The 15,650-nt window shown below is 38.1% G+C and overlaps 1 protein-coding gene across 1 annotated transcript in view; it reads left to right on the top strand.

The window, feature by feature from the left end:
* The window catches only part of LOC140241680 (phosphoacetylglucosamine mutase-like), a 37,275-nt gene extending 21,861 nt beyond the window's left edge, over positions 1 to 15,414 (top strand). The window contains exons 12-17 of the mRNA XM_072321422.1: positions 848 to 949; positions 2,738 to 2,793; positions 9,092 to 9,155; positions 10,700 to 10,822; positions 11,929 to 12,102; positions 15,282 to 15,414. Of these exons, the coding sequence (XP_072177523.1) occupies positions 848 to 949; positions 2,738 to 2,793; positions 9,092 to 9,155; positions 10,700 to 10,822; positions 11,929 to 12,102; positions 15,282 to 15,374 (612 nt within the window). The 3' untranslated portion in view covers positions 15,375 to 15,414. The remainder of the gene's footprint in view (positions 1 to 847; positions 950 to 2,737; positions 2,794 to 9,091; positions 9,156 to 10,699; positions 10,823 to 11,928; positions 12,103 to 15,281) is intronic.
* Positions 15,415 to 15,650: the final 236 nt, after the last annotated feature.

Below are 15,650 nucleotides of genomic sequence, written 5' to 3'. Positions count from 1 at the left end.
ATGTTATGGTCATTATATGTATGCTTGTTGCACCTCTCTTGTTTCTTACTTCCTTGTGATCGGCAACTAAAAATGTGTGAAACACTTTCGTTTGACACTGCTTGTGGCTAGACCTGTACATGTGTTTCCACATTGTGATTGATTGTATCAAATTTGAAGGCATTAAGAATTTTTTAACTCATGACCACATTACCCCTAAAAAAAAAAAAAAAAATTAAAAAAAAAAAAAAAAAATCACAAACATCAAATCAGAGAAAATGTCAAAATAAATGATTTGACTGAAAAGAAGTGTAATTTTTACGGGAAAAAAAACTGAAGATTGATATCAGTACAATATTTTGTCAGAACTCTAAAGCCAAGGAGTAATTTGAAATTCAAAACCTTGCTTTTCATAAAACTAGAGTACCATGATGATTTAAATGATCTATTACAAGTGCTAAAATGACCAGACTCCTATGCCTGTGACTGCTTTTAAATTTGCAAGCAGATTTTCTCAAAACTGCACTTATTTGATCACTTTAATACTTTCCTACTGTTGCTGAAATAGTCTCATCTTTAGAGAGAGTCCAGTCATGTGTCGTCTGTAGTCTCAAATGTGTGGAGAGTTCTAAAATACCAAAGCGAATAACAAATAATAATCTGCAACTTTGTTAGCCTATGTGGCAAGATCTATTTCAAACATGAGAGGTTTGTTTAAGTATTGAATAGAAGTTATTGATAATTCAAGTGAACAAAATAATTCAGTATATGGAAAATATTATTGCTTAAATCCATACTACATTCTATTTCATAGTGAATATCCTTTACAAAGTTTATGGAGGAATCATTCATTTCTCACTTTTCACAGAAAGTCCCAGTGGCCTGCGTGTGCACTGGTGTGAAACATTTGCATCACAAGGCAGAGGAGTTCGACATCGGAGTCTACTTTGAAGCAAACGGACACGGCACGGTGAGTCAATTGGCGGCCACGCCCCGTGTTAGAAGCCCAGCTGTGACGAGCAGATATTGATTTTATTCATTCTCACCACACGATTATCTGTATATGTGTGGCTAGTTTACAGGTTTCACTGATAGATGGCACAGATGTGAATCAAATGCATGAAGTTAGTCGATAGGAAATGGCAGCAAAGAGTTGTAGCAAATAGTAGTGCAATGTGGAAACAGGACAAAGTTGTTTTTTATGCCGCCGCAACGAAGTGGCGGGAGGCATTATGTTTTCGGGTTGTCCGTCCGTCCGTCCGTCCGTCCGTCCCGTTTTGTTTTTGTCGATATCTCAAGAACCGTGTGGTGGTTTTACATCAAACTTGGTATGAGGGTATATCCTTGGGGGATAATACTTTGTGTGGATTTTAGGGTCACAGGGGCAAAGGTCAAAGGTCACAGATTATTTTGTGAAAAAAAATTTGAAATTTCATGTTTTTCTCCATATCTCGCAAATGGTTCAAGGTATCTTCATGGAACTTTAGTATATATGCTTGTACCGATGGGCAGTGATTATCTAGAGAAGTTGGGGGTCATGGGTCAAAGGTCAGGGGGGTCAAAGGTCAAGGTCAACTTCTCAAAATATCACTACTTTCCTTATATTTATGCAATGAATGAAGGTTTTTTTTTTTTAACTTGATGTATACATGTATAACCCAATATATATTCTGTGGGAGGTTTCTTGCCAAAAGGTCAAAGGTCAAGTGAAAGTGCTGAATTGCACTTTTTCCTCCATATCTCAAAAGTAACTCAAGGTATCATCATGAAACTTACATATTTATGCATGTTCAACCTAACAGTGATTCTCTTTGGAACTGTGAGGTCAAAGGTCAAAGGCCAGGTTTAGATCATGCTATTTTCCCATTTGATACTGAAATTATACTTTTTCTCAATACCTTGAAAAATTACTCAATGCATAAACTTATAAAAGGGTCAAAAGTCAAGTAAAAATCATCAGTTCCCCAAATACCTGCATTTTGACATTTTAATCATTCATCCAATTGAACCTAGTTCTAGGAAAGTGAACATTCAGCACATTTGTATCAAACCTGTCATTTTAATATTTGCCAGTTGTTTGAAACTGTCATCACACATTGTCAAGACATTGTACTATAGACCTATTAGGAGAACCATGCATTATGGCGGAGGCATATCAGTCGCCGTAGCGATATATCTAGTGTTTTAATGCTGACAGTAGTTAATTGCAAAAGCCCCTTAGATTTGTTATCATGCAGACTAGCAAACTTGAAATGAACTTATGTTCAGGATAAAAAGTCAAAGATTCACAATATTACTGGTTACTAACATGGATATGTGGATGTGGGACTGAAGTCATTGTGTGCTAAAACATATGATGTATGAGGCTGAACAGTTTTGTGTGAATTTGATATATTTTTGAAGCTTGCAAGTACTCCCATGATTTTCAGCATGAAGAGATAAAAGTTTAGTGATACACATGAACATGCATGTTTTACATTATTGTGCATTTGTTTCTTGACATAGACAGGTTGATACATGTGGATGGATGGATAGATAGATAGACAGATAGATAGATAGATGGATAGATAGATAGACAGACAGACAGATAGATAGATAGATAGACAGATAGATAGATAGATAGATAGATAGGTAGATAGATGGATAGATAGATAGATAGATAGATAAATAGATAGATGGATGAAGAGGTCAGTGCTGTTCATATGTTATTGACACTTCTTGTGTTGCTGGTGTTGTGTGTGTCATTTCTAATTTCCAGGTACTATACAGCCAAGAAGCTGAGAGGAAGATTCATCATGCCAGCTCAGATGAGAGGTGATTGTTCCTTATATTCTCTATCGTGTTCATGGTGTTTGATCAAAGAGCTATTGTCGTGGTGATGTTTAATACTGGGGCTCAGCGTACCCTTGGCTGGCACCTGTCTATAAGGAGGGAAAGGCCTGTCCATGTTCAAGTTGATTTTGATAGATGGGGTCAAATGAAATGAGAGGAGACTTCAATGGAGTTGGACATGATACAAAGGACAAGTATACACCTTTATATACAATTAACAGAATTATTCATACCCCTTGGAAATTGTTAGTTTTGAGCAGATTTCTTACAAATGAAGGATCGAGTGATGGTGATTGGGTGTTAACTTTTTACTCTTATTTGTCCTCTGTAAATTGACATTAATTCCAGTTTCACCTTATTTGCATAACAATATAAATGTTGAGATATTTGGATTTGGGCCTTTACAGAATTATTCATACTCTTATGAAAACACTGTCAATGTCATTGAATATTTTCAGAGGACAGACGCAGAAATGTTCTTGTGTTTGGTCACTGAGTTTGTATAGGTCTCCACCAATGCATTTGCTGTTTTTTCTGTCAAGAGGACCTCCATTAGCTAAAGATTTTAGAGTGTCCATGGCAACATGTGATATCTAGTTCCCAACTCAGATTAAAGATTGTTTCAAGAATGTAGAAATTACTTATATTTTGGAGTACATTTGCTGTAAATGCCCTCAAAACATTACTTGCAACATCAAACCAACATATCCTGCATCTGGGTTAGGCCAAGTGACTCTGAACTTGCTGTTCACCTTGAAGACATTGCTGTAATAATAGCCTTGTGGAAGTCTTCTCCCAATAGTCTGACTCTATTATCTGAGAGATTGTTCTGAATAGCTTTGATTGTGATCTTTGGGATGGCATTGTTCCAATGTTGCCATAAAAAACTTTACCCTTGAGCTCCAGACACATCCAGAGAGGTTAGTCACAATGTGAAACTGTCCATTCTTGAAACAGTAGTTGATATTGAAACTACAGACACTTATGACAAAGAGTATTCACATTCCTTTCTCAGTAAACAGGCTAATTGGTTAGCAGTACTTAATACATTGCATCTCCCAGCAAAGATGAAAGACCTTTAAAGACATGTCTGTAGTGATCTGAGGTGGTAAAGAGTCATGAATGTCTTAAACAGCATACATCCAAGGTGTGCGTTTTGTTCAGTACAGAGCAGAATCCTTCAAGATGTGTCCGGACATCAAATTTATCACCTTATTTGCCATGGAGAGATTGTTTAAGAGTGACAATGACCTGAATATCACATCAGAGACATTCCAAGTGCATCTTGGGCAGGAATAGATCCAACTTACACTGAGACAAACTCCTTGAAGCATTTCACTGCCCAGGATTCCACGGACAATAACCAGAAAAGAGCCTCTCCTCTGGCAGAGACACAAAATAGTCTGGTACGGTAGTTACAAGTAATGGTCTCAGGACATTACTGTTGATGTTTTTGGGCAGACAAACTATTTCCAAGGTATTGAATGAATATCTATTATGCATTGTAGCTATAGAGATCACACGTCGGCATGGACACTCTGAAACCTTAAGTTACTGGAATACTGGAGGTCCCCCTTGACAAAACGTGGACCAATGTCTTTTTAAGACATGCAGAAACCCAATGGCAAAGCAAAAGGACTCTTCAAAGTTGCAATAATATATAGATCAATGACAATGACAGTGTTTTCATAAGGTTATGAATAATTCTGTAAAGGCCCAAATTCAAATATCTCAACATTTCTATTGTTATGCAAATGAGGTGAAACTGGAATTAATGTCAATTAGTAGAGGACAACTAAAAGTAATCACCATCACTCCATCCTTCACATGTAAGAAATCTGCTCCAAACTAATAATTTCTCAGGGGTATGAATAATTTTGTTGTTAACTGTACATGTGGATTGTTTAATTGCAGCAGGACTAGTAAACACATCAGTGAAAATTTGAGGAAAGTAGGACAATCTGTTCTTAAGTTTTAGTTCTAAAGAATTTTTGAAGCTTCCGCACAGTCACTGCTGGATGAGAATGAGAAGACTACTACAGCTTATGTTGTCACATATATAGAATGATATAAGGAAAATGTAAGGAGAATTTCACAAGATTTTTTATTTTTTTTGTTGAAAGTGCGCATTCCTTTGACTTGTCGTATGTTAAAGCTAATATTATTTCCCCTGCCTTCTAAAAGAGCCAAGTCAAGTGCTCTTTTATTATGCAAGAAAAGTGAAAATATGAGAAATTTTCTTATACTTTCCTAATATTGTTCTACACATCTAACATTACAAGCTTTTGTAGCTTTCTCATCCAGCAGTGACTGCCCTGAAACTTCAAAAAAATTTCATAACTTTTGAACAGATTGCCCAATTTCCCTCTTAACTTTCACTTATGTGTTCTATTAAAGGGGATGGCCAGTAACTGATCAGTGGGAATCAGTGGGAATGCTGGGGGATGATTGTTCCAATCCTTGTGGGATTCATTTAAAGGGAAGATAAACCCCAAGAACAATGTGGATTGAGTGAAAGCAGCAACATTAGTAGAACACATCAGTGAAAGTTTGAAGAAAATCGGACAATCGATGCAAAAGTTATGAATTTTTAAAGTTTTGGTGTTGGAACCGCTGGATGAGGAGACTACTAGAGGTTATGACGTATGAGTGGACTACAATATCAAGAAAATATAAAGAAAATACTACAAAAATCCATATTTCATGAAAATTACAAATTCCATCAACTTGATATTTACATATGTTAAGGGTAGCAATTATTCCCCCTGCTTTCTGAAAGCGGTTGGTCCACTGCTCTTTCATAATTCCAGAAAAGTGATTTTTTGTTGAATATCCTTTATACTTTCTTTGTATTGTTGTCCACTCATACGTCATATCCTCTTGTAGTCTCCTCATCCAGCAGTTCCAACACCAAAACTTTAAAAATTCATAACTTTTGCATCGATTGTCCGATTTTTCTCAAACTTTCACTGATGTGTTCTGCTAATGTTGCTGCTTTCACTCAATCCACATTGCTCTTTGGGTTTACCTTCCTTTAAGAGTACATTATATATCTATTGTTGTGTGAATCGGTGGTACGATCGCGATGAAATTTTGCATGCGTGAGACACACGTCATAATCTACAAGATTGTGTCATAAGATTTTTTGAAACGATCAATTTCTAATTTTAAATAATTAATTATGAAATTTAAGCTCAAGATCATATTTTAGTCTAATTAAAAGCATTGAGAGTCTAATTTTTGAATTGTAAATCTGTTTTAGTATATTCAACAATTGTACATCACAAAAACTTCCAAAAGTCATTTCAATTCTTATGTATTTTACTGTTTTCAGAATTTCTTATGTATTTCCTTGTTTTTCTACTTTTGTTTTTTCTTTTTTTTATTGGAAATTGTCACTGACCACTTTTCTACCATAATTAGCATAGAATTAAAGGGTGTGTACAGTTCTGGTCGAGGTGAAGATTTAGCTTTTAACTTTTTGTGAGATATTCAGAAACCACTCTAAGAGATGTCAAAGAGCATGCAGTTCTAATGGGTATCAAAAGTTTATTCGATGAAAATCGGTTTTGAAATGGCTGAGATATCCAAAAACAAGGTGAAACAAAGAGATGCTAGTAAAGTTGGGGCATGTCGCCTTTTATTATTAGCACTTTTTGGGATATCTCAGCCATTTGAAAACCAATTTTCATCAAATAAACGTTGAATCCTTCTTAAAATTACATGCTCTTTCATATTTCATAAGAGGCTTTTCATTATCTCACTTAGGAATGTTCAAAACATGAATCCCTACCTCAACCAGTACTGTACAGTCCCTTTAATCAATAAAAGTGATTAATTGTAAAAATAATCGGGTTTTTATGACTTTCATGACAGAGCACCGTTTTCCATAGGAAATGTACACAAAATCACAAAATTGTGCCTGTTTTGGGGCGACATTACGTTACAAAAAAGGGCGTGGCTTCGCAAAAGTATGCGCAGATGTTGCAAATTTGGTCTCAAAAGTTGCGCGAGACTTGAACAAACAAAGTCAAGAAGCCTCGTGATGAGGCTTCTCGCGTTAATGAATGATACTGTGAAACGTTGAGGGGGGGCGGATCCCCCCCCCCCCCCAGCCCTTTTGGGGTTAAATGAATCCCACAAGAATTGGAACAATCATCCCCCAGCATTCCGACTGATTCCCACTGATCAGTTACTAGCCATCCCCTTTAATATTGATGCATTTTCTCAAAGCACAGAAATATGAAGGTGAACTTGTCCATTAAGACAACGTGGATTGTTAAAGTGATAACTTCTTTGACAACTGCATAATGCAAATTAAGTGAAATAACGATGCTGTGGCCTCATTACTGGATTGTTTAATGTTTAGTGTTCAGGGAAAAGAAATATAACAACAACTGATTAAAACTATGTTAATGGTTTATAATGCAGTACTACATTGAAGCACATATTTATATAATATTGGATGGCCTTGAGATTAATACAAGGAAATATTGGACGAGCTATGCACAAATATTGGACGAGTCGAAGACGAGTCCAATATTTTGCTTAGCGAGTCCAATATTTATATAATATTGACTGACCTCGGGGGAGAGAGCAGAAAATATTGCCCAAACTGAAAGAATATTGCCTGAGTCGAAGACGAGGGCAATATTCTTTTAGTGCGGGCAATATTTATCTGGTATCTCCCTCAAGGCCAGTCAATATCATAATTATTACCTATCCCCTAGGTAAATTAGGAAAATATGTGAATACGTCTATACACTATGACATAGATCAAGCCACATTTGACTACCTGTAGATCATCACCAACATGTCGAATAATTGAAAAATTGTTCATCAATGTATATCATTTAACTCCAACTTCAAAGATACATATGTAGTCGTAACAGGCGAACTTCAACATCTGAACGCTTTTACACTTTATTTTTGCTTCTGTTTCAATTTGGAGAGTTGTACTAACTGATGGTCACTGTGCAGTTATTGAGCACAAATGGACTAGTCATTGTTTGACGTGTAGTGCTGCTGGAAGTGGTCGACCTTGTATGAGTTGATTTATCGGCGTTCTTCTGCGGTGCGTGTAATAGACACGCAGCGACCTCCTTGAATGTTTTCTCTTCGTGGTCGATCGGAATGTTAACACGTAAAGCAGGGAGGTTAGATTCCACTCCTTTTCTTCCCACCTCCCTGTTTTACATTGCACTCCCGTTATAACGAACACTCCCGTTATAACGAACACGGTTATAACAAAATTCTGGTTATGACTAAGTAAAAATTTGGGCTGCAATGTCATCCACTCTATGTATTTCTATTGTTTATTCGGTTATAACAAAATTCCGATATAACGAAAGAAAACTGCCAGTCCCGAGGATTTTGTTATAATGGGAGTCCACTGTATATGTAATCGTGATATGCTCTAATGTCGGCCTGCTGAACTCCTCGACCCTGTAAAATATCAACTGTAATTGCCTCGCAAAACTACCTCGTATAGGTAATAATTCCTTGTATTGACTGAAAATAGGACATCCAATATTATCATTATTATCCTACAGAGGATTTTAGCAAAGAATATTTTCACTTACCCTTTCTGTTTCTGAGTGCTGTATGGTCTCCTATTGTACTTGATCCTGACATGGTGTATGGTGCACACCGTAGATGGTGAAAGATCGAATTAATATATAACATAACATGCATGCAAATGCAAGCGGCGGCCGGCTATATGTATTTGTATATCGTGGGGTATCTAGCAGTAGCGCTGAGCTGATCGATCGTCGCCTGCACAAAAAATGCAACTTGTTTTCATGAAGCCTAAATTCAATTTCCTGTTATGAAAGTGATATTTTGAACAATTGTATGAAAGACAGTTTTAACTGATTAATATATGAAATTTGTTTGTATAAACACAGAATTTTAGAAAAAATATTTTAGTTAATTTGTGATTGATCAATCACAGATGTTTTTACTTCATATTTCGGGTCATCTCGTATATCTCAACCAATCACGGTGCAGTTTATACAAACTTTGGGGAATCCCCCTCTTGCCGTCCAATATTTTAAATATTGGTCGCCTCGGCAAAAAATGTTGGTCCAGTTCAACAAACTTTCTTTGTGGGTCGGAGGTTATGAGGTGCGTCGACAAAATAACACTTGTATTTGGGCTCTAAAAATCCTCTGTATGGATAATAATAACTCATATCGTGTCACCATGGGTTAAAGAAAAAGTGAATGCAAAATTTTAAGATTTCCTGTGCTTTTTTTTCTTCCCTTTTCTTCATTTTTAGCCTGTCAAATGAGCAGAGGAAGGCAGCCACCATTCTAAGACACTTTGTTGACCTCACTAATCAGGTATATATTCCTTTTTCACTTGTGATGATTCCATAATACCTCTGTGTGCATGATTTCTTTAATTATCAAAGATAAGTTTACATCATTTTTGTAAACACCCATGTGGAATTGTGAGTCCATGACATACAGTGTAGTTGTTGCATCTGATTTGCATACATTATTGCCACTTGTTCTTTTTCCTTGAAAACTTATTATGTGGAAGTTGAGATTTTGATAATTGTCTTGATTTAGATTAAATTGCAATGAATCTTATACGGCTGGTCGATTTTACTCTATTGACGTCAGTTGACATGATCATGGCATGGCATTGCACTTCTAGTAGGATTGTAAATCTAACTTTCTCGTGAAAAATGCTCAGACGTCATATCCTATCTTCCAGGTTTGTCTGACTTTATACTTAGAGAGCTTGCGTGGCCCCTGCTACATTTAGAATGGATTGGGGATAAAATTTACATGTTAGTTTGGTGTGTCAGATCCTGGACATAACTTTCTGTCCTAAGTACAGGGGCCCGTTGCATAAAAGTTACAATTATGGTAACTTTGCCATCCAATGGTAACTACCATGGCAACACTACTCAACAGCCAATCAAAATCAAGAATTTCATGGTAGTTACCATTGGATGGCAAAGTTACCATAATTGTAACTTTTATGCAACGGGCCCCTGGACCTGCCCGTACCTAAGAAAAGTTTCTTCTGAGACTCTTTTGTAGTACTTGTTTGCCTCTAGAAGATCATTCAACTTTAGTTGTAGGTACTGTCATTAGTACATCTATTTTCATGTTATCTCTCTTGGTCGTAAGTTTGTTATTAACACCTATTCACATTGTAGATCTGCCTTTCATCAAGACTTTATTCAACTTTCTGGGGCTCCTCATTTATCACCTGGTTGGGATGTGCTCTGGGGAAACTGATCATTTTTCACAAGTGTCTGGGTTAGACCATGAAGAAGTGTGATGTATTCATTGTTTTCGGGTCTGGAGATTGACTAATGCCGCATTGTTTGTGATTGTCTTGAATGTGTGCCAATTGACATCTGCCCTGATGACTTTTAATTTGCCTCATTGCACCCTTCAGCTCACAAGATGGGCATTATTCTTTTGTGTAGACCTACAGTAAAATCATGTTAAAAACAAAGTCAAGGATTGTGTCTGCTGTTTTTATAGAGAGCTCAGAAGAAGAAGAAAGTGAAGTTTCTTGGTGAAAACTAAAAGAGTAGGCTGTAAGAACTTCATGATGACATTTGATAAGGCATGGGTTGGGTGAAATGTGTAGGGAATCCCTGTGCAGTTTCAAATTATAACTTAACTTCGTCACACAAAATAGCATATCTTTATATTAAAAAAAAAATAAAAAAAAAGTGGAAAATATACACAACAGTACATTCTGTGAAGTTCAGCAGTATGTTGTGAAGATCTGGGAGATTTTGATTTTACCTAGTCCACAGAAATGGTCAGTAGGGAAAACAAGATTTCGACTGAATTGTCGTGAAAGATGGGATATGATTCATGATATGCTGTAATTTGATCAAATTCTTGTTGTTCAGACCGTCGGAGACGCTCTGTCTGATATGCTCCTCGTGGAGACGGTCCTCTGGGCCAGGAGATGGAACATGGAGGCTTGGAACAAGTCCTACACAGATCTCCCCAACAGACTACTCAAGGTCAAGGTAAGGAGTGCTCTTTGTGCCCTGGGCCCCATTTCATAAAATATGTTAGGATAGCACCTCTTGCTGTAGTAGCAACTTCTCCTATCAGCAGCCAATCGGGAAGCTGGATTTCTTGTCATTACCATGACACTTGCTATTCCAGCAAGAGTTGTTATAAACTGAGTTCAAGAATGTAACAATCAGAAGCACTGTAATGAGTGAAGTGTGCACTCTTCATTTCCTTGTTTGAACATGTACGGGTTTACAAAAAGTGTGCAGCAAAAAATGGAGAACTGCCAGCTCACTGACATCACAATGTACACGAGTATATTCTTGATAAGCATGCACTCAATCAGTTACAAGCATGCGATCAATGACTTATTTACTGTAAACAACTTTTATGCTGGTGTTCAGTGTTTGGAATGATATTTTAGGACATCTTGACTTTTGAGCAAGTTCTGCATGTAGCTGACTGGTATTCACCCATAAAAGTACATGAATAAAAGTTAATGGACCCATTTTGTAAATCAAATAATGCACAGTTTATGACGTTGCTGGAGATGCAGCTCACTCTCAGGTATTCACAGTGTCTTGCAACATGCACTTAACCGCACCTCGTGCATGTTTCACCTTCATAAATACCCCAGAGTGTGCTACATCTCCACTAACATGCATTATTTGTATTTTATCATGGCAACTTTTCTATGATATTGGGGCTCTGGTATGTCAGTCCTGGTAGAAACTGGAGGTTTTACAAATCCTTTGATACAGCAATACTATGTGGTAGCTTTTTAGCAGCTTGAGATTTCTCACGTGTTGGCCTCTTTTCTGCTCCCAGAAATAAATGGTAAAATTTCACACAAGTTTTTATCACATAAAGCTGATCCAGTATCCAGCGCAGATTCATTTAAGAATTGTGACATTCTTACATATGAGTGATTCGTTCTAACCCTCAGTAGTGTTACGTTTGTATAAAATGAACTGTAGCCAGTGGTAGAGCTTGTCAAGTTACAGCTAAGCCCTGGGCATGTTAGGAGTAGATAATTTTCAGTCATTATGTAACATAAGGGACCTGGACATAATATTTGGCATAGAGTAGAGTTGACTGGTGTCCCATCTCAATTCAGGTGAAGGACCGCACAGTCGTACAGACCACAGATGCTGAGAGGCAGTGCACCAGTCCCGCTGGCTTGCAGGACGCCATCAATGCCCTGATCGCCGACTACCAATCATCGAGGTCGTTTGTGAGGCCATCCGGTACGGAGGATGTGGTCAGAGTGTACGCAGAGGCAGCTACGAGGGTTAGTAAAAGAATGTGTGTTTTCACACAAGGGCTTCCGTGTGTTGTACGTAATTTCTTTTGTATGTTTAGTAATTCTTGATGTGGTGTTTCTGTGCTTTGTTTCCTGAAGGTTTTTGAAGAAATCTCAGAATTTTCAGATTATGAACTACTGAATCGGTTGCTCTAGGTAGCGTATGTTGATTTAGTAACAGAGCATTTTGTTGTCAATGCTATTCACTGTAGTTGTGTTACCAATGTAGGTTTCAGGCACAGAAGAACTGTCAAGTTTGCTGAGACATTTGAATTCTATCAAATAAAGGCCTCATGTCAATATTTACACTCGGCTATAAAGTTTATTAGTGGTATTCCTCCAGTTGAAGTCGGCCTTCAAAAAAATGCAAGGAAACCAAAAAATAGCCTGTGATTTATCACGTATCTAGCCAGTTGCTACTCCGATGTTGAAATTTGGTAGGCTTGACAGATAGTGGAGATCCCATGTTAGTGAAGTTTGGAGGAAACCAGGGGCCCGTTTCATAAAACTTGTTATCAGTGAGAACTGCCACATTTCTATGACAAATTTGCTCTCAGCCAATCAGATGCAAGGATTTCAGTAGCTTGTCACATCTATGAAACGGGCCCCAGAAAGGCTATCCAATGAAGGTGTGCAATCTGGTTACAGTTCGTTATTCCGAAGGTTCGTTATTCTGGAGGTTCTTTAGTCCGAAGGTTCGTTATTCCGAAGGTTCGTTATTACGAAGATCAGTTATTCTGAAGGTTCGTAAATCCGAAAATGTGATGAGGTTTGTTATTCAGAAGGTTCATTAAATCCGAATATGAAATAAGTTTTGTTATTCCGAAGGTCCGTTAATCCGAAAATGAAACAAGGTTTGTTATTCCGAAGGTTCGTTACGGACCATAAGTCATTTCGGATCGACGAACCTTCGGAATAACAAACCCTATTTCATTTTCGGATTAACGGACCTTCGGAATAACGAACCTTCGGAATAACGCCACAAATGTTCGGATTAACGAACCCTTTTTGATTTTCGGATTAACGAACCTCTAGGTATAGACCGATTCAAGCGACTGTTCATGGAAGTGCGCCCTCTTAAGGCGACGCCATAACTGGGGGCCAAACTGGCCGGGTCGGCATGCGCCCTGCGTGCGTGGCAAGGGTGCCAGCGGCAGCCAGTGCTTTTACCACCCGGCGCCAGCCGGCCAGCTAGCTATCTCTGGCGCTGGCAGCGATCGACGCATCTGGCTTTGTGACAACTAGAGTCTACATTTTTTTTTTCGCTAGCTAATTAAAAATAAATAAAATTAAACAACTTACACCGACTATGAGCAAATGGGCAGATGGCATACGGCTGTAGCCAAAACTTGAATTTCAAGGTAAATATCGGTACGATCCGTGAATGTTTGTAGACTCTATTTCTTTGGCGAGGACTTGGGTACTCGCGTGTAAGCCCCGTATATTCACATTTGTGTAAGAGAATAAAAACCGCTAGGGAGAATTATTGCTAGGCGCAGGCAGACGTCTTGCTAATAAGCCTAGGCTGTTGACAAGTTAACTGATATAATTAAATACAAATAATAATAAGAATCTTGAGCTAGATATGGCGCAATAAATTGCAAGCTATCAGTTAACTTAACCTTTTTAGGGCAGTCTTTTGCCTTTACTCGGGAGTGTCGGGCCAGCAGGGTAGAATCTGTCTAAAGTTAGATCTTGTTTAGAAATCTAGGCAAGAGTCCAGACTAGATCTAGACCTATTGACTTCTAGAACCCTACATCCTATATCAATTTCGGTTGTCGATAACTTCAGGTAAGCCTAACTAAGTAAACCAAACGGAATATAGATCTACTAGGCATTTCTAGGCCGTATATGCCTAGTTACGACTACTTCTCCTGATGTCTACAACCAAAACTTCTACTGTTTTAGGTCTAAGTAACCTTGCATAACATCACGCTAACGCCTAATTATGATCTACAAAAGTGATTCTTAAATGATACTTTCTTAGTATGATTATGAAACGGATGTTTGCCACCATCCATGGTTTAATATTTATAAGTATCACCTTATCAAAAGTCAAATTCCGAGTTCCAGGCCAAAATTGAATAGGCCTATATGGTCAATTCAGTGCTGAACATTGAAGAAGTGAAAACAATATACCGGTAAGAATTTAACGCATCTTGAAACATTTATTTAGCTGTAGTGTAGGCTGTAAAATGTTTGTCATATTCAAAGTATAGCCAGGAAGTGTATTCTAACTTTAGCAAGTAGAACACCATGAATTAAAAAAAAAAAAAATATGTGAATTATCAAATTCTTTGATCTAAACTTATCTTCTAAGATGAACAACATATTTCACGAATAAACTGTGATAACCTAATTCAATAGAGAATCTAGTAGACATAGTTTGTTTCAAAATCTGTGCATTTTTATACCGTTGTATTTCACTTGTCTTTAATTTTGCCTTAATTTATCATGCGTCAGCTGTGTCTGAATTTCACACACTGCCGTGCAGCTTCCATTTCCATTTTTTCTGTTATTTGTGCACCAACTGCACAATGTATTTTCCTGATCCTTCCTTTGAAGCTTTCAAATTGGGTCAATATGTCTGAATCACTCAATTTGTCCAAAAGAAAGGCATTAAAAGCCGCTGAATGACTTTTCCACAGTGAGTAAACAATCACAATAATATTAGCGCGGCGCCGGCGGTCGCCAGCCGCCGCGCAGCGGCCGCGCCCGGCTAACTATGCGCGATGGGTACGCTAAGCTGCTGAGCTGCAAGTGCAACTCGCTGGGTAGCTAGCTCGCTGGAAGCCCCCGTTGGCCCCCAGTTATGGCGACCGTTATAGCGCCGCTAGCGGCGGTAGGTGAATAGGTCATCGAAATTGAATCGGTCTATAGGGAATTTGTGTGTTTCGGATTAACGAACCTTTGGAATAACAAACAGCACCCGTGCAATCTACTTCATAGAGGCTGTGAAACTTGAATCGTCTGACATGGTTCTTGGTATGCCGAAACCGAATTACCTTGCTTGTAAGAAGTTGTGCTGCCAGGTTTAGGTCTCCAACTCTTTTGGCATTGAAAATATTTCATTCTAAATATTCAAACTACCTTACACACCGTGTGAGTTGCAACATGCATGCAGTACTTTACTGTTGTTCACTTATGGTCTATCATTCTGTATCAGGAGCAAGCCGACAAGTTGGCGTACGCGGTCGCGGGAAAAGTTTACGATCTAGCCCAGGGCGTCGGCGACCGCCCTGTGGCCCCCTCCAGTTGACCTCGAAGCAGTGAAAGATCGTAGGATTCCAGTGCAAGTGCTTGGCATTCACCAAAAAAAAACAGAAAAACCAAACCAGTGTTTCTCCATTTGTGCACCGCTCATGAGGAGATACCAGTGGCTTCAGAGAAATCTCTCTCTCTCTGCCTTCAATCAGCTCCTATCAGAAATGAGGTAGAACCGGGAACAAGTTAAGTTACAGGAACGGTAACAAAAAAAAAAAACCAGGTTCAGTCAAGCAAAAAAGTGCTTTTCCTGTTACAGAAAAAAAAGGTG

This window comes from Diadema setosum, chromosome 18 (genome assembly GCF_964275005.1).
Source record: "Diadema setosum chromosome 18, eeDiaSeto1, whole genome shotgun sequence".
NCBI lineage: Eukaryota > Metazoa > Echinodermata > Echinoidea > Diadematoida > Diadematidae > Diadema > Diadema setosum.
Note: the sequence above shows the minus strand (reverse complement) of the source record. Positions and strands in the feature narration are given on the sequence as shown.